This window comes from Rhinoraja longicauda, chromosome 23, assembly GCF_053455715.1.
Source record: "Rhinoraja longicauda isolate Sanriku21f chromosome 23, sRhiLon1.1, whole genome shotgun sequence".
Classification (NCBI taxonomy): domain Eukaryota; kingdom Metazoa; phylum Chordata; class Chondrichthyes; order Rajiformes; family Arhynchobatidae; genus Rhinoraja; species Rhinoraja longicauda.
In genome coordinates this window covers 388,182-405,241 of record NC_135975.1, presented here as the reverse complement: position 1 = coordinate 405,241, position 17,060 = coordinate 388,182, and the positions used below count along the sequence as shown (strand labels likewise).

Below are 17,060 nucleotides of genomic sequence, written 5' to 3'. Positions count from 1 at the left end.
ACGACCAACAGATGCTGAAGAAGGTGTTTAATTACTGCCTTCCTCAGTCAACAGTGCGTTACATAATCGATTACAAACACGCATTGTACCTCTGTGTCTTCACAGTCCATAGCCACTACACATCTGTGGCCCAGACTGAGAAACATTTTATTAATTCCCATTCCAGAGATGAAATATGCAGCTGGAAATCGTTAGAGAAATTCAGAAGCAGAAGAAGTGATATAATTGTTGGCAAAAACTCAACTTTTTTTTCCCCTTGTTTGAAGTTTTGTGGCTTTAAAGTGTGAAACAAAGTCAATAAACCGGGCAAGTTCCTGGCTGCCGTGTTAGTGGATCCAAGAGGGAATATCACACAGTACCTCCTCACTCCTCCACAAAACGGGACGTACAACGAGATCTGGGTGTCCTAGTGCATCAGTCACTGAAAGGAAGCATGCAGGTACAGCAGGCAGTGAAGAAAGCCAATGGAATGTTGGCCTTCATAACAAGAGGAGTTGAGTATAGGAGCAAAGAGGTCCTTCTGCAGTTGTACAGGGCCCTAGTGAGACCGCACCTGGAGTACTGTGTGCAGTTTTGGTCTCCAAATTTGAGGAAGGATATTGGGGGCGTGCAGCGTGGGTTTACTAGGTTAATTCCCGGAATGGCGGGACTGTCATATGTTGAAAGACTGGAGCGACTAGGCTTGTATACACTGGAATTTAGAAGGATGAGAGGGGATCTTATCGAAACATATAAGATTATTAAGGGGTTGGACACGTTAAAGGCAGGAAACATGTTCCCAATGTTGGGAGAGTCCAGAACAAGAGGCCACAGTTTAAGAATAAGGGGTAGGCCATTTAGAACGGAGATGAGGAAAACCTTTTTCAGTCAGAGAGTTGTAAATCTGTGGAATTCTCTGCCTCAGAAGGCAGTGGAGGCCAATTCTCTGAATGCATTCAAGAGAGAGCTAGATAGAGCTCTTAAGGATAGCGGAGTCAGGGGGTATGGGGAGAAGGCAGGAACGGGGTACTGATTGAGAATGATCAGCCATGATCACATTGAATGGTGGTGGTGGCTCTAAGGGCCGAATGGCCTACTCTAAGGGCCGAATGGCCTACTCAATAGGTGCTATTGTCTATTGTCTATTGTTAATCAACATCAGAATTGGTGCAAGAGGGAAAGCAGAGGGAATATCACGCAGTTCCTGCCTTCAATCAACATCAGAATTAAAGGACTTTCTTTTAGGAAGGAGATGAGGAGGAATTTCTTTAGTCAGAGGGTGGTGAATCTGTGGAATTCTTTGCCACAGAAGGCTGTGGAGGCCAAGTCAAAGGCCAAGCTTGGCCTCCACAGCCGTCTGAGGCAATGAATCCCACAGATTCACCACCCTCTGACTAAAGAGATTCCTCCTCATCTCCTTCCTAAAGGAACGTCCTTTAATTCTGAGGCTGTGGCCTTTGGTCCTAGACTCTCCCACTAGTGTAAACTTTCTCTCCACATCCACTATTTTCCAAGAAGGGCCTGTTTCTGTGCTGCATCTTTCAAACGATCCAATCCCGACACTTGGCTGGTGATAAGTGACGGTGTGAACAAGGTGGAAACTCTAAACGAAAGGAGAAACAGAGGAAGAACTTGTTGGAAATTCCCAGCTGGTCAGGCAGCAACTGTGGAGAGAGAAAGAGCTGATGCTTCAGACCAACAGAACGCCCTCGATAATGAAACCGCAGAAGCCCAAGGGACCGGAGGACCAGGGTCCTGGTGTTGAGAACGTCACGTGGAGATGAAGGACATCGTTGGAGGTGATCGCAGTGTAGGCTGTCAGTGGACAGGAGAGTGGTGGGAGGGAGGTCCATGACTGGCCACAGGAGAGATCAACGTGGACACAGAGTCACAGGTTACCGTGCTGTCCGACTCTGTGACTCTGAAATTGTGAGGTTGATTAGTTTCGTTTATCGTCACCTGAAACACGTTTAGGTTAAAACCTTTGTTGCGTGCTAACCAGTCAATGGAAACACAATACATGATTACATTCAAGCCATTCACAGTGTACAGATGCAGGATAAGGGAATAACGTTTAGTGCAAGGTAAAGCCAGCAAAGTCCGGTCAAGGATAGTCCGAGGGTCACCAATGAGGTAGATCGTAGTTCAGCACTGCTCTCTGGTTATGGTGGGATGGTTCAGTTGCCTGATAACAGCCGGGAAGAAACTGTCCCTGAATCTGGAGGTGTGCGTTGTATTGTCACGTGTACCGAGCGAGGTACAGTGAAAAGCTTTTGTTGCATGCTAACCAGTTAGCGGAAAGACAATACATGATTACAATCGAGCCGTTTACAGATACATGATATCTGTGAATGCAAACATGTGGAAGGTGGGGAATGATTTAATTCTTAAAAAAATAATGTAACTGGGTTTGCCGACGAAGGCAATGAATGGTTGAGTCTCGCTGGATGGTGCTGATCCAGGTGGTTTTATTCTCTTCCACTTTGTTCCTGCCGACAACATGTTGACACAGATGTGTTCATATTTTTGTAACTGGCCAGAAAAAGCTTGTACGACACTGTTTAATCAGTGCTGGAGATGTTAAAGTTTGCTTGGGGATTAGCTTGTGCATTACCTGATAGGACAGTTCATGTGGGCTGTCAATATGCCTCATGATTAACACAAATCTCTTCCAAGTCATTGCATTCCAATTATCATTAAGAAAACGTTCTTGGCGTTTTATGAAGTGTTGGAGGAAATGTTTGGTGTCTGCAGCAAGTCCAAACAACTCCCTCTCACACAGGAGTTAGCTACTGCCTTATTTCACCATGTTGTTGAGCTAGAAAGAGAAGATTAAAGAGGATGTTGCCAGGACTCGATGGGACTGAGCTGCAGGGAGAGGTTGAGCAGGCTGGGACTTTATTCCTTGGAGCGCAGGAGGATGTGGGGTGATCTTATAGAGGGGTATAAAATCAAGAGAGGAATAGATCGGGGAGTCACACAGTCTCTCTTGCCCAGAGTTGGGGAATCAAGGACCAGAGGACATGGGTTTAAGAATGGGTGACGTTTCACAGAGTGCTGGAGTAACTCAGCGGGTCAGGCAGCATCTGTGGGGAACATGCATAGGTGACGTTTCGGTCAGGAACCCTCATGGTATGTTTGCTTTCATAGTTTGGTCCATTGAGTACAAGAGTCAGGAAGTCATGATGCAGCTTTATTGGGCTTTAGTTCAGTTGCGTTTGGAGGATTGCGAGCAGTTCTGGTCGCTCCCATTACAGGAAGGATGTGGGGGCTTTGGGGAGTGAAGCGAAGGTTTGCCGGGGTTACAGGGTGTCACCTGCAAGGGGGGCTTGGACAGTTTGGTGTCACCCGCAAGGGGGGCTTGGACAGTTTGGTGTCACCTGCAAGGGGGGCTTGGACAGTTTGGTGTCACCTGCAAGGGGGGCTTGGACAGTTTGGTGTCACCCGCAAGGGGGGCTTGGACAGTTTGGTGTCACCTGCAAGGGGGGCTTGGACAGTTTGGTGTCACCCGCAAGGGGGGCTTGGACAGTTTGGTGTCACCTGCAAGGGGGGCTTGGACAGTTTGGTGTCACCTGCAAGGGGGGCTTGGACAGTTTGGTGTCACCTGCAAGGGGGGCTTGCACAGTTTGGTGTCACCTGCAAGGGGGGCTTGGACAGTTTGGATTGTTTTCTCTGCGATGCCAGAGGTTGTGGGTTGATCTGACAGAAGTTTATAAAATGATGAGAGGCAGACTGTGCAGACAGTCAGAAGCTTAGTCCCAGGGTGGAGAAATCAAAGACTAGAGGGCGCAGCTTTAAGGTGAGAGGAGGAAAGTTTAAAGGAGATGTGTGGGGTAGGTTTTTTACACAGAGGGGGGTGGGTGCCTGGAACGCGCTGCCAGGGGTGGGGGTGGAGACAGATTCTCCTGCCTTCTCCCCATAACCCCTGACACCCGCACTAATCAAGAATCTGTCAATCTCTGTCTTAAAAATACCTACTGACTTGTGGCCTCCACAGCCGTCTGTGGCAAAGAATCCCACAGATTCACCACCCTCTGGCTAAAGAAATTCCTCCTCATCACCTTGTATTCTGATTCTTGATCAGTGCGGGTGTCAGGGGTTATGTGGAGAAGGCAGGAGAATGGGGATAGGAGGGAGAGATGGATCAGCCATGATTGAATGGTGGAGTAGACTCGATGGGCCAAATGGCCTAATTCTGCTCCTATCACTTATGACCTTCCTAAAAGAACATTCTTTAATTCTGAGGCTGTGCCCTCTGGTCCTAGACTCCCCCACTAGTGGAAACTTCCTCTCCACATCCACTCTGTCCAGGTATTTCACACATGCCCAGTGCTGACAAACGCTCATCATATGTTAACCCACTCATTCGTGGGATCAGGAAAGGCCAGTCTGCAGCTCGGAGATGCCGACTCAATCTCTGTTTCTTTATCTCTCACACAGAAAGAATGTGCAAACTTTATCAGAGTGTTGCAACACTTTAACCAGACGCACCTGTACGCGTGTGGAACAGGAGCCTTCCACCCCACCTGTGCCTACATCCACATTGGCCATCCCACTGAGGTAAGCCCACCCCACCCACTCATCCCCTCCTCCCCCCCTCTCCCCCTCCTCTAACCCCTCCTCCTGCCCCCTCCCCCCCTCCTGCCCCCCTCCCCCCTCCTCTAACCCCCCTCACCCCCTCGCCTCACCCCCTCCTCTCCCCTCACCCTCTACTCTCCCTTCTTTCCCCTCACACCCTCCTCCCCTCTCCCCCCCTTCACCCCCTCCTCTGTGGACGGTAACTGAGGCACCGAGCTGCGACTCTGACAATGTACCGGGAACGTGGCTGTCTCGTGTTGCAGTTGGCATTCAGAGTGGCACGCCTGCCTTCACTGGGAAAGGTGAGGATAGACACAGAGTGCTGGAGTAACTCAGTGGGTCAGGCAGCATCTCTGGAGGACATGGATAGGTGACCTTTCGGGTTGAGAAGGTCTCGACCTGAAACATCACCCATTCTTTCTTTCCACAGATGCTGCCTGACCCGCTGAGTTACTCCAGCACTCTGTGTCTATCTTCGGTGTAAACCAGCATCTGCAGTTCCTTCCTGCACACACTGAGGCCAGGACATCATGATGCAGCTGTACATGTGGGTGGTGAGACCACGGCTGGCCCACTGCCTGCAGTTGTGGACGCCCGGCTACAGGGATGATGGCAGCAAGTTGGAGTGGGAGTAGGAGAGATTCAGCAGGATGTTACAGGGCCTGAGTTACTGTGAGACGCTGGACAGGCTGGGACTTTGGAGTGTACGAGGGTGAGGGGCGACCTTGCTGAGGTGCACAAGATCATGAGGGGCACGGATAAAGTGGACACTCACAGTCTGTTCCCCAGTGTCGAGGATTCTAAAACAGGCCTCAGGCTTAAGGCGCGAGGGGAGAGATGTAAATGAGACCTGAGGGGGCTCCTCTCCCCCTCCTCCCCCTCCTCCCCCTCCTCCTCGAACCTCACGTTAGCGGAAAGACTATTTATGATTACAATGGAGCCGTCCACAGCGTACAGCGTACAGTGTACTTGCACACGTGTACTTGCATACGTGTACTTGCACACGTGTACTTGCACACTTGTACTTGCACACGTGTACTTGCACACGTGTACTTGCACACGTGTGATGAATGTCACAGAGGGACATGTTTCAAGTTTACAACCGCTGAGAAGATCCTTTGTCATACAGATTAATCTCTCCAACCCCTCCCTCCCCAGGAGATCGCCCCCCTTGTTCACAGACACCTCCTCGCAATTAAAAGCTGGCCACAGTGTTCTGCTCACTCACTCACTCACTCCCCCCCCCCTCCCCCCCTCCCCCATGGAGCCACAAATGAAAGTGTGGACTACTGAGGCACGGTGGTGCTGCCTCACAGCGCCAGAGACCCGGGTTGGACGGATACATGGGTAGGACAGGTTTAGAGGGATATGGGCCAAACGCGGGCAGGTGGGACTAGTGTAGATGCGACCTGTTGGCCGGTGTGGGAAAGTTGGGCCGAAGGGCCTGTTTCCACGCTGTTTGACTCTATGACTCTATGAGGTGGGTTGGTATAGCACAGGTCCCATGGGCCGAATGGCCTTGCTCTCCCAGCAACGGTCTGTCGCCTGTGATCGGTTTCACGCTTATTTTCCCGTGATACCCCTTTGCTGTTTAAAAGGAAGCAATCTCCCTTTTTCTTTCAACCTGGCCTGTGATTGTTGTCGCTCGGTGTTCCTGCAGCAGATGTTCGTACAAACACTTTTCCAGATGTTTAGCAGGGAGCTGCTTCTGAAGGAAACCTTCTACAGTCAACTAGTGAAATGGTCAAGTTTAACGGCCCCTCTCAATCACTGGGTCTAAGGCAGAGACCCTGGTTGTTTAATGTGGACCCCAGACAAGTAGAGGTCATGGCTGCTGCTTATGACAGCTGCTAAAGATGACCCTGACGTTGAGTGCGTTGGTTAGTCAGGGCAGTGTGGTGAGAGCAGTCATTCCATTATGTATGACTCTGTTCCCAGGGGAACCATTGGCTTGCAACCTGCACTAATGCCCTGTTAAATAATTCATCATTTCCAATTGATTTCTGATCATTTTATTATCATTATGAATTGGTCTTATGGAGGGTAAAATGGCTTGTTAAGCAGTTATTGCTTTAATTACGCACATTGATCAAGAGGAGATGAGGCATGACAATTTTAGACTGTTCATCATCGTTCCTGCAATGCAGGATTGATTTAGACTTTTAGACTTTAGAGCCCTGTACAATTGTAACTGGCATTGCAAACCCCTGACAGTAACGGCCATGTTTGAGATTTGAGTGGAGCAAAGCAGGAGGTTTCTAATCCCCTGCACGTGTCTGGAGATTGGCATTTGGGTGGACGTTCTCCAGCTATAGAAGTAGAATTAGGCCATTCAGCCCATCGAGTCCACTCCGCCATTCAATCTCGGCTGATCTATCTCTCCCTCCGAACCCCATTCTCCTGCCTTCTCCCCACAACCCCTGACACCCGCACTTATCAAGAATTGTCCATCTCTGCCTTAAAAACACCCACTGACTTGGCATCCACAGCCCTCTGTGGCAATGAGTTCCTCAGATTCACCACCCTCTGGCTGAAGAAGTTCCTGCTCACCTCCTTTCTAAAAGAGCGCACTTTAATTCTGACGTGGGTGTGTGATATGAGAGGGGCCAACACGAAGGAGAGGGGAACGGTGAAGTGCTGCCGGGGCAGGGACTATATTTGGAGGAGGGGAGGTGATGGAGTGATCTCTGACAGTCCGTGTGTGTGATCAAAGGCAGTGAATGAGCACTCAGTGTAAGTGGAGGCAGATGGAGAGGTGGCAATCTCTGCAACACTCCACGCTCCTTACTACATGGACAACATAAAGGAAAACAACTTCTCTGTACTTCACCGTCTTGCAAGACTTTAAACGTTATCATTTGACTTTCAAAGTAGTTAGTGCAATTTCCTGTGAGATCCATCTGCTCAAAATAAATCATTCAAGGGCACAATAATGTCTAAAGTGCTTAAACAGGGGACTAGTTCACCCAGCTTTCCACACTGAGCAATGCACTAACTCAAACCTGGTGCCAATTTGTGCTGGCCCATTGATCACTTCACTTTAGACATTAGAGATACAGCGCGGAAACAGGCCCTTTGACCCACTGAGTCCACACCAACCAGCGATCCCTGCACACTAACACTATCCTGCACACGCTAGGGACAATTTACAATTTTACCTACCAACCTCTCCTTGTAGCTCACACCCTCTAATCCAGGCAGAATGCTGGTCGACCCATTATTCATCTTCTCCATAGTCTCCAAACCCTTCCTGTGAGTTTAGTTTAGTTTAGAGATGCAGTGCAGAAACAGGCCCTTCGGCCCACCCAGTCCATGCCAACCAACGATCTCTGTACACTAACACTATCCAACACACACTACAATGTTGTTACCAAAACCAAATTAACCTGCAAACCTGCACGTCTTTGGATTTTTAGATTTTAGATCTTTTTTAGATTTAGAGATACAGTGCGGAAACAGGCCCCTTTGGCCCACCAAGTCCACGCCGCCCAGCGATCCCCACACATTAACACTATCCTTCACACACTAGGGACAATTTTTACATTTACCCAGTCAATTAACCTACATACCTGTACATCTTTGGAGTGTGGGAGGAAACCGGAGCACCCGGAGAAAACCCACGCAGGTCACGGGGAGAACGTACAAACTCTGTACAGACAGCACCCGTGGTCAGGATGGAACCCGGGTCTCTGGTGCTGTGAAACAGCAGCTCTACCCGCTGCACCACCGTGCCGCCACTTAAATACTTCAGAATAAATTCTCCCTCACATTGATAATCGCGCTCATCGCCAGCCCAACTTGACAGCAATTAACAATTGAAAAACATGAAGGTGTAATTATTATTATGATAGGACATTAATGATATCTTTTACAATGACCATCAGAGTGGGCATGTACACTGTGTGGTTGAGGTCTTCAGATGCAGAATTGCTGAATTTTCCATTGCCAGTGGCAGGGCGGCACGGTGGCGCAGCGGGTAGAGCTGCTGCCTCACAGCGCCAGAGACCCGGGTTCCATCCTGACTACGGGCGCTGTCTGTACGGAGTTTGTACGTTCTCCCCGTGACCTGTGTGGGTTTTCTCCGGGTGCTCCGGTTTCCCCCCACACTCCAAAGACGTGCAGGTTTGTAGGTTAATTGGCTTGGTGTAAATGTAGATTGTCCCCTAGTGTATGTAGGATAGTGTTAGGATCGCTGATCGGCGCGGACTCGGTGGGCCGAAGGGCCTGTTTCTGCGCTGTATCTCTAAACTAAACAAACAGTGGTTAACGTTGCAGAGATTCCGAGAGGTAACAGAGATTACCAAGCATTGCAAAGGTATGGTGTTGTTTAACTGTACACTGTGGACAATAGACAATAGACAATAGGTGCAGGAGTAGGCCATTCAGCCCTTCGAGCCAGCACCGCCATTCAATGCGATCATGGCTGATCACTCTCAATCAGTACCCCGTTCCTGCCTTCTCCCCATACCCCCTCACTCTGCTATCCTTAAGAGCTCTATCCAGCTCTCTCTTGAAAGCATCCAATGAACTGGCCTCCACTGCCTTCTGAGGCAGAGAATTCCACACCTTCACCACTCTCTGACTGAAAAAGTTCTTCCTCATCTCCGTTCTAAATGGCCTACCCCTTATTCTTAAACTGTGGCCCCTTGTTCTGGACTCCCCCAACATTGGGAACATGTTTCCTGCCTCTAATGTGTCCAATCCCCTAATTATCTTATATGTTTCAATAAGATCCCCCCTCATCCTTCTAAATTCCAGTGTATACAAGCCCAATCGCTCCAGCCTTTCAACATACGACAGTCCCGCCATTCCGGGAATTAACCTAGTGAACCTACGCTGCACGCCCTCCATAGCAAGAATATCCTTCCTCAAATTTGGAGACCAAAACTGCACACAGTACTCCAGGTGCGGTCTCACCAGGGCCCGGTACAACTGTAGAAGGACCTCTTTGCTCCTATACTCAACTCCTCTTGTTATGAAAGCCAACATTCCATTGGCTTTCTTCACTGCCTGCTGTACCTGCATGCTTCCTTTCATTGACTGATGCACTAGGACACCCAGATCTCGTTGAACTCCCCCTCCTCCTAACTTGACACCATTCAGATAATAATCTGCCTTTCTATTCTTACTTCCAAAGTGAATAACCTCACACTTATCTACATTAAACTGCATCTGCCATGTATCCGCCCACTCACACAACCTGTCCAAGTCACCCTGCAGCCTTATTGCATCTTCCTCACAATTCACACTACCCCCCAGCTTAGTATCATCTGCAAATTTGCTAATGGTACTTTTAATCCCTTCGTCTAAGTCATTAATGTATATCGTAAATAGCTGGGGTCCCAGCACCGAACCTTGCGGTACCCCACTGGTCATTGCCTGCCATTCCGAAAGGGACCCATTTATCCCCACTCTTTGCTTTCTGTCTGTCAACCAATTTTCTATCCATGTCAGTACCCTACCCCCAATACCATGTGCCCTAATTTTGCCCACTAATCTCCTATGTGGGAGATGTGGGAGTCATTAATGTATATCGTAAATAGCTGGGGTCCCGTACACTGTGGACGGCTCGATTGTAATCATGTATAGTCCTTCCACTGACTGGATAGCACGCAACAAAAGCTTTTCACTGTACCTCGATACACGTGACAATAAACTGAACTAAACTGAACTGATGAGACACAGAGTGCTGGAGTAACTCAGCGGGTCAGGCAACATCTGTGGAGAACATGGACAGGTGACGTTTCACAGAGTGTTGGAGTAACTCAGGGGGTCAGGCAGCATCTCTGGAGAACATGGATAGGTGACGTTACGGTTGGAACCCTTCTACCCTGAGCCTCAGCTCCAGTTACAGTCCTGTGTCGTGGTTGGTGAGGTGCCCACATTTCCCACATGTGGAGGCTCAGATTAGTGGAGGTCATTAAATTGCAATTAACAATAAACAGACAGTCCCTGATCCACACTCCTCCTCATCGCCTGGTCCTGGGTTATTAATTATACCTTGCTAACGGTGTAATTATCACGTGTAGATTGGGTGCAGGTTGTGATGTTAGTCCCTAGCATTTGTATCTGGAGTCTGTTATGACAAGGCTGGGATAACGCAACTGTCTGCTGCCAATCCCCACGCACTCCCTGTCTGTCTGAGGTTCAGAAGTGATAGGAACAGAATTAGCCCATTCGGCCCATCAAGTCTATACCGTCAATCAATCACGGCTGATCTATCTCTCCCTCCTAACCCCATTCCCCTGCCTTCTCCCCGTAACCCCTGACACCCGCACTAATCAAGTATCTATCTATCTCTGCCTTAAAAATACCCACTGACTTGGCCTCCACAGCCGTCTGTGGCAATGAATTCCACAGATTCACCACCCTCTCACTAAAGAAATCCCTCCTCTTCTCCTTTCTAAGGGTGCGTCCTTTATTCTGAGGCTGTGGCCTCTGGTCCTGGACTCTCCCACTAGTGGTTGTGCTGTGGGTAAGTGGTTTGGCCATGGGGGAAGGTTACTACACACACAGCCCAGGTGTGCAGGGTAAAGAGTAGTCTCCTGTTTCCACAGACGAGACCGTGCAGTGCCCCATGGTGCAATGCTCCACTGACAGTGAGGAGGGCTCTCGTGGGTTTAATTAGTCTGCAGAGAGTAAAGCACCAGCCTTAACGCTGGATCAGGGGCAGGGAAATAATTAAAGCACGAGGCAAGGGCTGGTGTAATAAGATCCGGAGTGTCATTCCATCGTTGTGCTGTGAGCTGTTTCACAATAGCACTTTCCTAAAGAACAGGGCGGCACGGTGGCGCAGCGGGTAGAGCTGCTGCCTCACGGCGCCAGAGACCCGGGTTCCATCCCGACTACGGGTGCTGTTTGTACGGAGTTTGTACGTTCTCCCCGTGACCTGCGTGGGTTTTCTCCGGGTGCTCCGGTTTCCTCCCACACTCCAAAGACGTGCGGGTTTGTAGATTAATTGGCTTGTTGTAAATGTAGATTGTCCCCAGTGTGTGTAGGATAGTGTTAGTGTGCAGGGATCGCTGGTCGGCGCGGACTCTGTGGGCCGAAGGGCTGGTGTCCGCACTGTATCTCTAAACTAAACTAAACTAACGCAGTACTCCACTCTGGCTGAGTGTCCTCCAGTGAGTTAGGTCCCAAAATAGGGCACTGACTCAGCTGGCCTGCGCACAGGTGGAATTAGCTCCCATTCATAATACCGCAGGGATACGTTTACAAATACATCAGCACCTGGTTAGAATGGATGTGGAGAGGATGTTTCCACTAGTGGGAGAGTCTAGGACCAGAGGGCACAGCCTCAGAATTAAAGGATGTTCCTTTAGGAAGGAGATGAGGAGGAATTTCTTTAGCCACACAGTGGTGAATCTGTGGAATTCATTGCCACAGACGGCTGTGGAGGCCACAAGTCAGTGGGTATTTTTAAGGCAAAGATTGGCAGATTCTTGATCAGTGCGGGTGTCAGGGGTTATGTGGAGAAGGCAGGAGAATGGGGTTTGGAGGGAGAGATGGATCAGCCATGCTTGAATGGCGGAGTAGACTTGATGGGCCGAATGGCCTAATTCTGCTCCTATCACATGAACTTGTGGCCCATCTCCATGATCTGTTCCTTGGGGCCAACAGCCGGACTATCTGAGCAGAAAGGCCGTTACTGATGAACTGTTGTTGAAAGATGTTGTTGATGAATGTTGTGTCGTCATTAATGACTCATTATTTTTAAGATCACAATTATCACATGTAGATTGGATGCACATGCATAGTTTGGACAGGGCCAGAGTCTCTGTGTCGGGATTTAACAGGCTGCCATTACTGTTCATAAGCAATAGGAGCAGAATTAGGCCATTCGGCCCATCAAGTCTACTCTGCCTTTCAACCATGGCTGATCTATCTCTCCCTCTCAACCCCAAGCAGAGTAGACTTGATGGGCTGAATGGCCTGATTCTGCTCCTATCGCTTATGAACTTGGGCCCAACTTGCCCACCACCCACCTACCTTGCCCCCCCACCCACCCACCGTGCCCCCCCACCCACACACCGTGCCCCCCACCCATACACCGTGCCCCCCACCCTGCCCCCCCCACCCTGCCCCCCCACCCACCCACCGTGCCCCCCACCCACACACCGTGCCCCCCACCCACACACCGTGCCCCCCACCCTGCCCACCCCCACCCTGCCCCCCCACCGTGCCCACCCCCAACCTGCCACCCCACCCTGCCCCACCACCGTGCCCACCCCCACCCTGCCCCCCCACCACCATGCCCACCCCCACCCTGCCCACCCACCTTGCCCCCCCACCGTGCCCCCCCACCCACACACCGTACCCCCCCACCCACACACCGTGCCCCCCACCCTGCCCACCCCCACCCTGCCCCCCCACCGTGCCCACCCCCACCCTGCCCACTCCCACCCTGCCCCCCCACCCTGCCCCCCCACCCTGCCCACCCACCTTGCCCCCCCACCGTGCCCCCCACCCACACACCGTGCCCCCCACCCACACACCGTGCCCCCCCACCCACACACCGTGCCCCCCCACCCACACACCGTGTCCCCCACCTTCCCTCCCCACCGTGCCCCCCAACCCTGCCCACCCCCACCCTGCCCCACCACCGAGCCCAACCCCACCCTGCCCCCCCACACTGCCTTCTGTGAATGACTGCCTCTCTCCTGCCACCAGGAGCACGTATTCAAGCTCGTCACCTCGCACTATGAAAACGGACGAGGGAAAAGTCCGTACGACCCGCGGCTGCTGACCACCTCCCTTCTGATTGGTGAGTAGACGCGGAGGGTGGGGGGGGGGGGGTGGGTGGGGGGGGGGAACGCTGGAGCTTACTCTGAATTATTTCCGGCTGAGTGGCATCTTTCAGGCAGCAGGCGGACGAGAGGTGAGGACAATTCTCCAGGTGCAGCCTCACCATGACAAGTACACTCTGTCTGAGTCAAATCCTGCTGTCAATTTCAACGTGATCACTCACTTCTCAAACACCGAGCCACAGGCACAGAGACTCACAACGTTGTCCACAGTAGGGGAATCGAGGACCAGAGGACATACGTTTAAGGTGAAGGGGGAAAGATTTATTAGGAACCTGAGGGGTAACTTTTTCACACAGAGGGTGGTGAGTGTATGGAACGAGCTGCCAGAGGAGGTAGTTGTGGCTGAGACTATCACAACGTATAAGAAACATTTAGATAGGTACATAGATAAAACAGGTTTAGAGAGATATGGGCCAAATACAGGCAGGTGGGACTAGTGTAGATGGAACGTTGGCCTGTGTGGGCAAGTTGAACCAAATGGAGAACATGGATAGGTGACGTTTCACAGAGTGCTGGAGTAACTCAGCGGGTCAGGCAGCATCTGTGGAGAACATGGATAGGTGACGTTTCAGGTCGGAACTCTTCTTCAGACTATCTAATGGTTTTGTTTAGTCAGCCTTAAAATGGTTTAATCTCATCGATAAGATCAACACGTTGAGTGAAAATTGAACATTATCGTTCAGTAACTTCACCTTACTATGAGCTGATGTGAAGACTGTAATTAGATAACATTTTATCAAAGATTAAATGACATTTAATCTGGACTTCCTGGGCAGCTGATTGTGTGAGAGGATTGACAGCCGGAGCTGGACATCCCCTTACTAACTGCACCCTGCAGCTTAGGGGAGCACAAAGGCCCGGTGTGGGTGGACCAGCACAAGGTAGACCTGACCTCCCACCCTGGACAGCTCACATACAACGTTGGATTCTCTCGTTTTAACAACCTTCCACTTATTCTCCAGGCAGCATCTCTGGAGAACAGGAGTAGGTGTCGTTTCGGTTGGGAACCTTTCTTCAGACTGAACAATAGAGGTGTTGGGAGGGGGGAAGATGGAGGCGAGACAAGGCCAGAACAAAACAGGGCCGACAACAGATGACCTCAGGAAGGGTGGAGCTCACAATGGCCCAGTGCTCTAATGCTTGCACCACAGTGCTAACAAAATATTATCAAAAGACCCACATGTGTACAAAATCATGAGAGGAATAGATCGGGTAGACGCACAGAGTCTCTTGCCCAGAGTAGGGGAATTGAGGACCAGAGGACATAGGTTTAAGGTGAGAGGGAAAAGATTTAACAGGAATCTGAGGGGTAACTTTTTCACACAGAGGCTGGTGGGTGTATGGAACAAGCTCACAGAGGAGGTAGTTGAGGCAGGAACTATCACAACATTTAAGAAATATGTAGACGGGTACATGGATAGGACAGGTTTGGATGGATTTGGGCCAAACGCAAGCAGGTGGGACTGGTGTAGATGGGGCATGTTGGGCCGAAGGGCCTGTTTCCACAATGTATCACTCTATGACTCTGTGGCTGTGTATTAGTCCAAGTTGTGTGACACGCTACATGTTAAGAGATACCAATTGTTTTCAATCCACAGTTCAGTTCAATCACATTTTTCATAACAAGTTCAGTTCAGTTTAGTTTATTGTCACCTGTACCGAGGTACAGTGAAAAGCTTTTGTTGCGCGCTAACCAGTCAGCGGAAAGACAATATATGATTACAATCGAGCCGTCCACAGTGTACAGATAAAGGATAAGTGAATAACGTTTAGTGCAAGGTAAAGCCAGTAAAGTCCGATCAACGATAGTCCGAGGGTCACCAATGAGGTAAATAGTAGTTCAGCACTGCTCTCTGGTTGTGGTAGGATGGTTCAGTTGCCTGTGGAACGTACTATAGAATACGGGAGCCACAAGTCAATTTTGAGGCTTTTGCCTTTTGAAGAAGAGAAGTCATGATGTGTGAGATGAGGTTGCGATGTTGTTGATACACCATGTGGATATTGCTTCCAGAGAGACGGGAAATTGCTGGGAGAATCTCACGTGTGGAATCGGAGATGGGCAGGAAATTAAACAGCAGCTTCACTCTCTGAAGAGCTGGATTGTGTCCCAGCTCACGTTACAAGTTACTGCCAATTTTCTTGGGAGTTTGTTCTATTTTTATTTCCGGAGAAATCAATAATTCCTGAGGCAGCAGTAATGGGTTCTGGTCAGGCGTGGAGAGAGTGGGGCAGAGACTGGGGAACAGATGCTCCGTAGAAAGCATTTTGTGGGAACAGCCCCATCCAGGACCGCAAGAAATTGCAGTGAATTGTGGACGCAGCCCAGACCATCACACACACAAACCCACCTCCCCTCCACTGACTCCATCTACACCTCACGCTGCCTCGGCAAGGCCAGCAGCATAATCAAGGACCAGTCTCACCCCGATCACTCCCTCTTCTCCCCTCTCCCATCGGCCAAGAGGTACAGAAGTGTGAAAACACACACCTCCAGATTCAGGGACAGTTCCTTCCCGGCTGTTATCAGGCAACTGAACCATCCTACCACAACCAGAGAGCGGTGCTGAACTACTATCTACCTCATTGGTGACCCTCGGACTATCCTTGATCGGACTTTGCTGGCTTTACCTTGCACTAAACGTTATTCCTTTATTCTGTATCTGTTCACTGTGGACGGCTCGATTGTAATCATGTGTTGTCTTTCCGCTGACTGCTTAGCGCGCAACAAAAGCTTTTCACTGTACCTCGGTACACGTGACAATAGACTAAACGGAACGGAACTGGACACTGGGGGGAAAATGTGAAGTTCCGCTAGTCATTGGCAACCTGCCGGTGGGACTGAGGTGGGGTGGGAGGGTGAGAACAGCAGTAGATGGGGGAGAGGAACCAACCCCTCATACCCACACCAGGCAGCTCCCAGCTCTTTGTGCCTTCTTTTGCAAACCAGTTTCTACGGTTCCTTGTTTCTACATTTCACCGTTCCACTGCAACATCTCCACAAGGTTTGCCTACTTTGTAGAAGTTCTCTTTCCAAGAGATGTGAACATGCTCCATGCAGAGTGTGAGGACAGAACACGCAGTCGACACTGAAGGAGGCAAGACACAGGGGAGGCGCGGTGGTGCAGCGGGTAGAGCTGCTGCCTCACAGCACCAGAGGCCCGGGTTCCATCCTGACTACGGGTGCCGTCTGTACGGAGTTTGTACGTTCTCCCCGTGACCTGCGTGGGTTTTCTCCGGTTTCCTCCCACACTCCAAAGACGTACAGGTTTGTAGGTTAATTGGCTTCTGTAAATTGTAATTTGTCCCTAGTGCGTGTAGGATAGTGTTAGTGTGCGGGGATCGCTGGTCGGTGCAGACTCGGTGGACCGAAGGGCCTGTTTCCGCGCTGTATCTCTAAATTAAATTAAACTAAACTAAACTAAACTAAAGTAAATCAACTAAAGTTAAGAGTAAATTGGATAGGTATATGGATAGGAGGGGATTGGAGGGTTATGGTCTGAGTGCAGGTAGATGAGACTAGGTCAGGGAGAATGGTCGGCGTGGACTGGTAGGGCCGGACAGGCCTGTTTCCATGCTGTAGTTGTTATATGTTGTTATATGTTATAAACTAACGCAGGTTTGCAAGGCGATGAGACGTTAAGGGGGGAAGATGTAATGAAGATTGTGGTTACGACACGAGACTTTTCAATGTTTGTG

At 50.2% G+C, this 17,060-nt stretch overlaps 1 protein-coding gene across 2 annotated transcripts in view; it reads left to right on the top strand.

Moving 5' to 3' along the window:
* The window catches only part of LOC144604764 (semaphorin-3A-like), an 80,515-nt gene that overhangs the window by 21,240 nt on the left and 42,215 nt on the right, over positions 1-17,060 (top strand). For both annotated transcript variants that reach the window (XM_078419408.1, XM_078419407.1), the window contains exons 3-4: positions 4,420-4,539; positions 13,228-13,321. In XM_078419408.1, the coding sequence (XP_078275534.1) occupies positions 4,420-4,539; positions 13,228-13,321 (214 nt within the window). The remainder of the gene's footprint in view (positions 1-4,419; positions 4,540-13,227; positions 13,322-17,060) is intronic.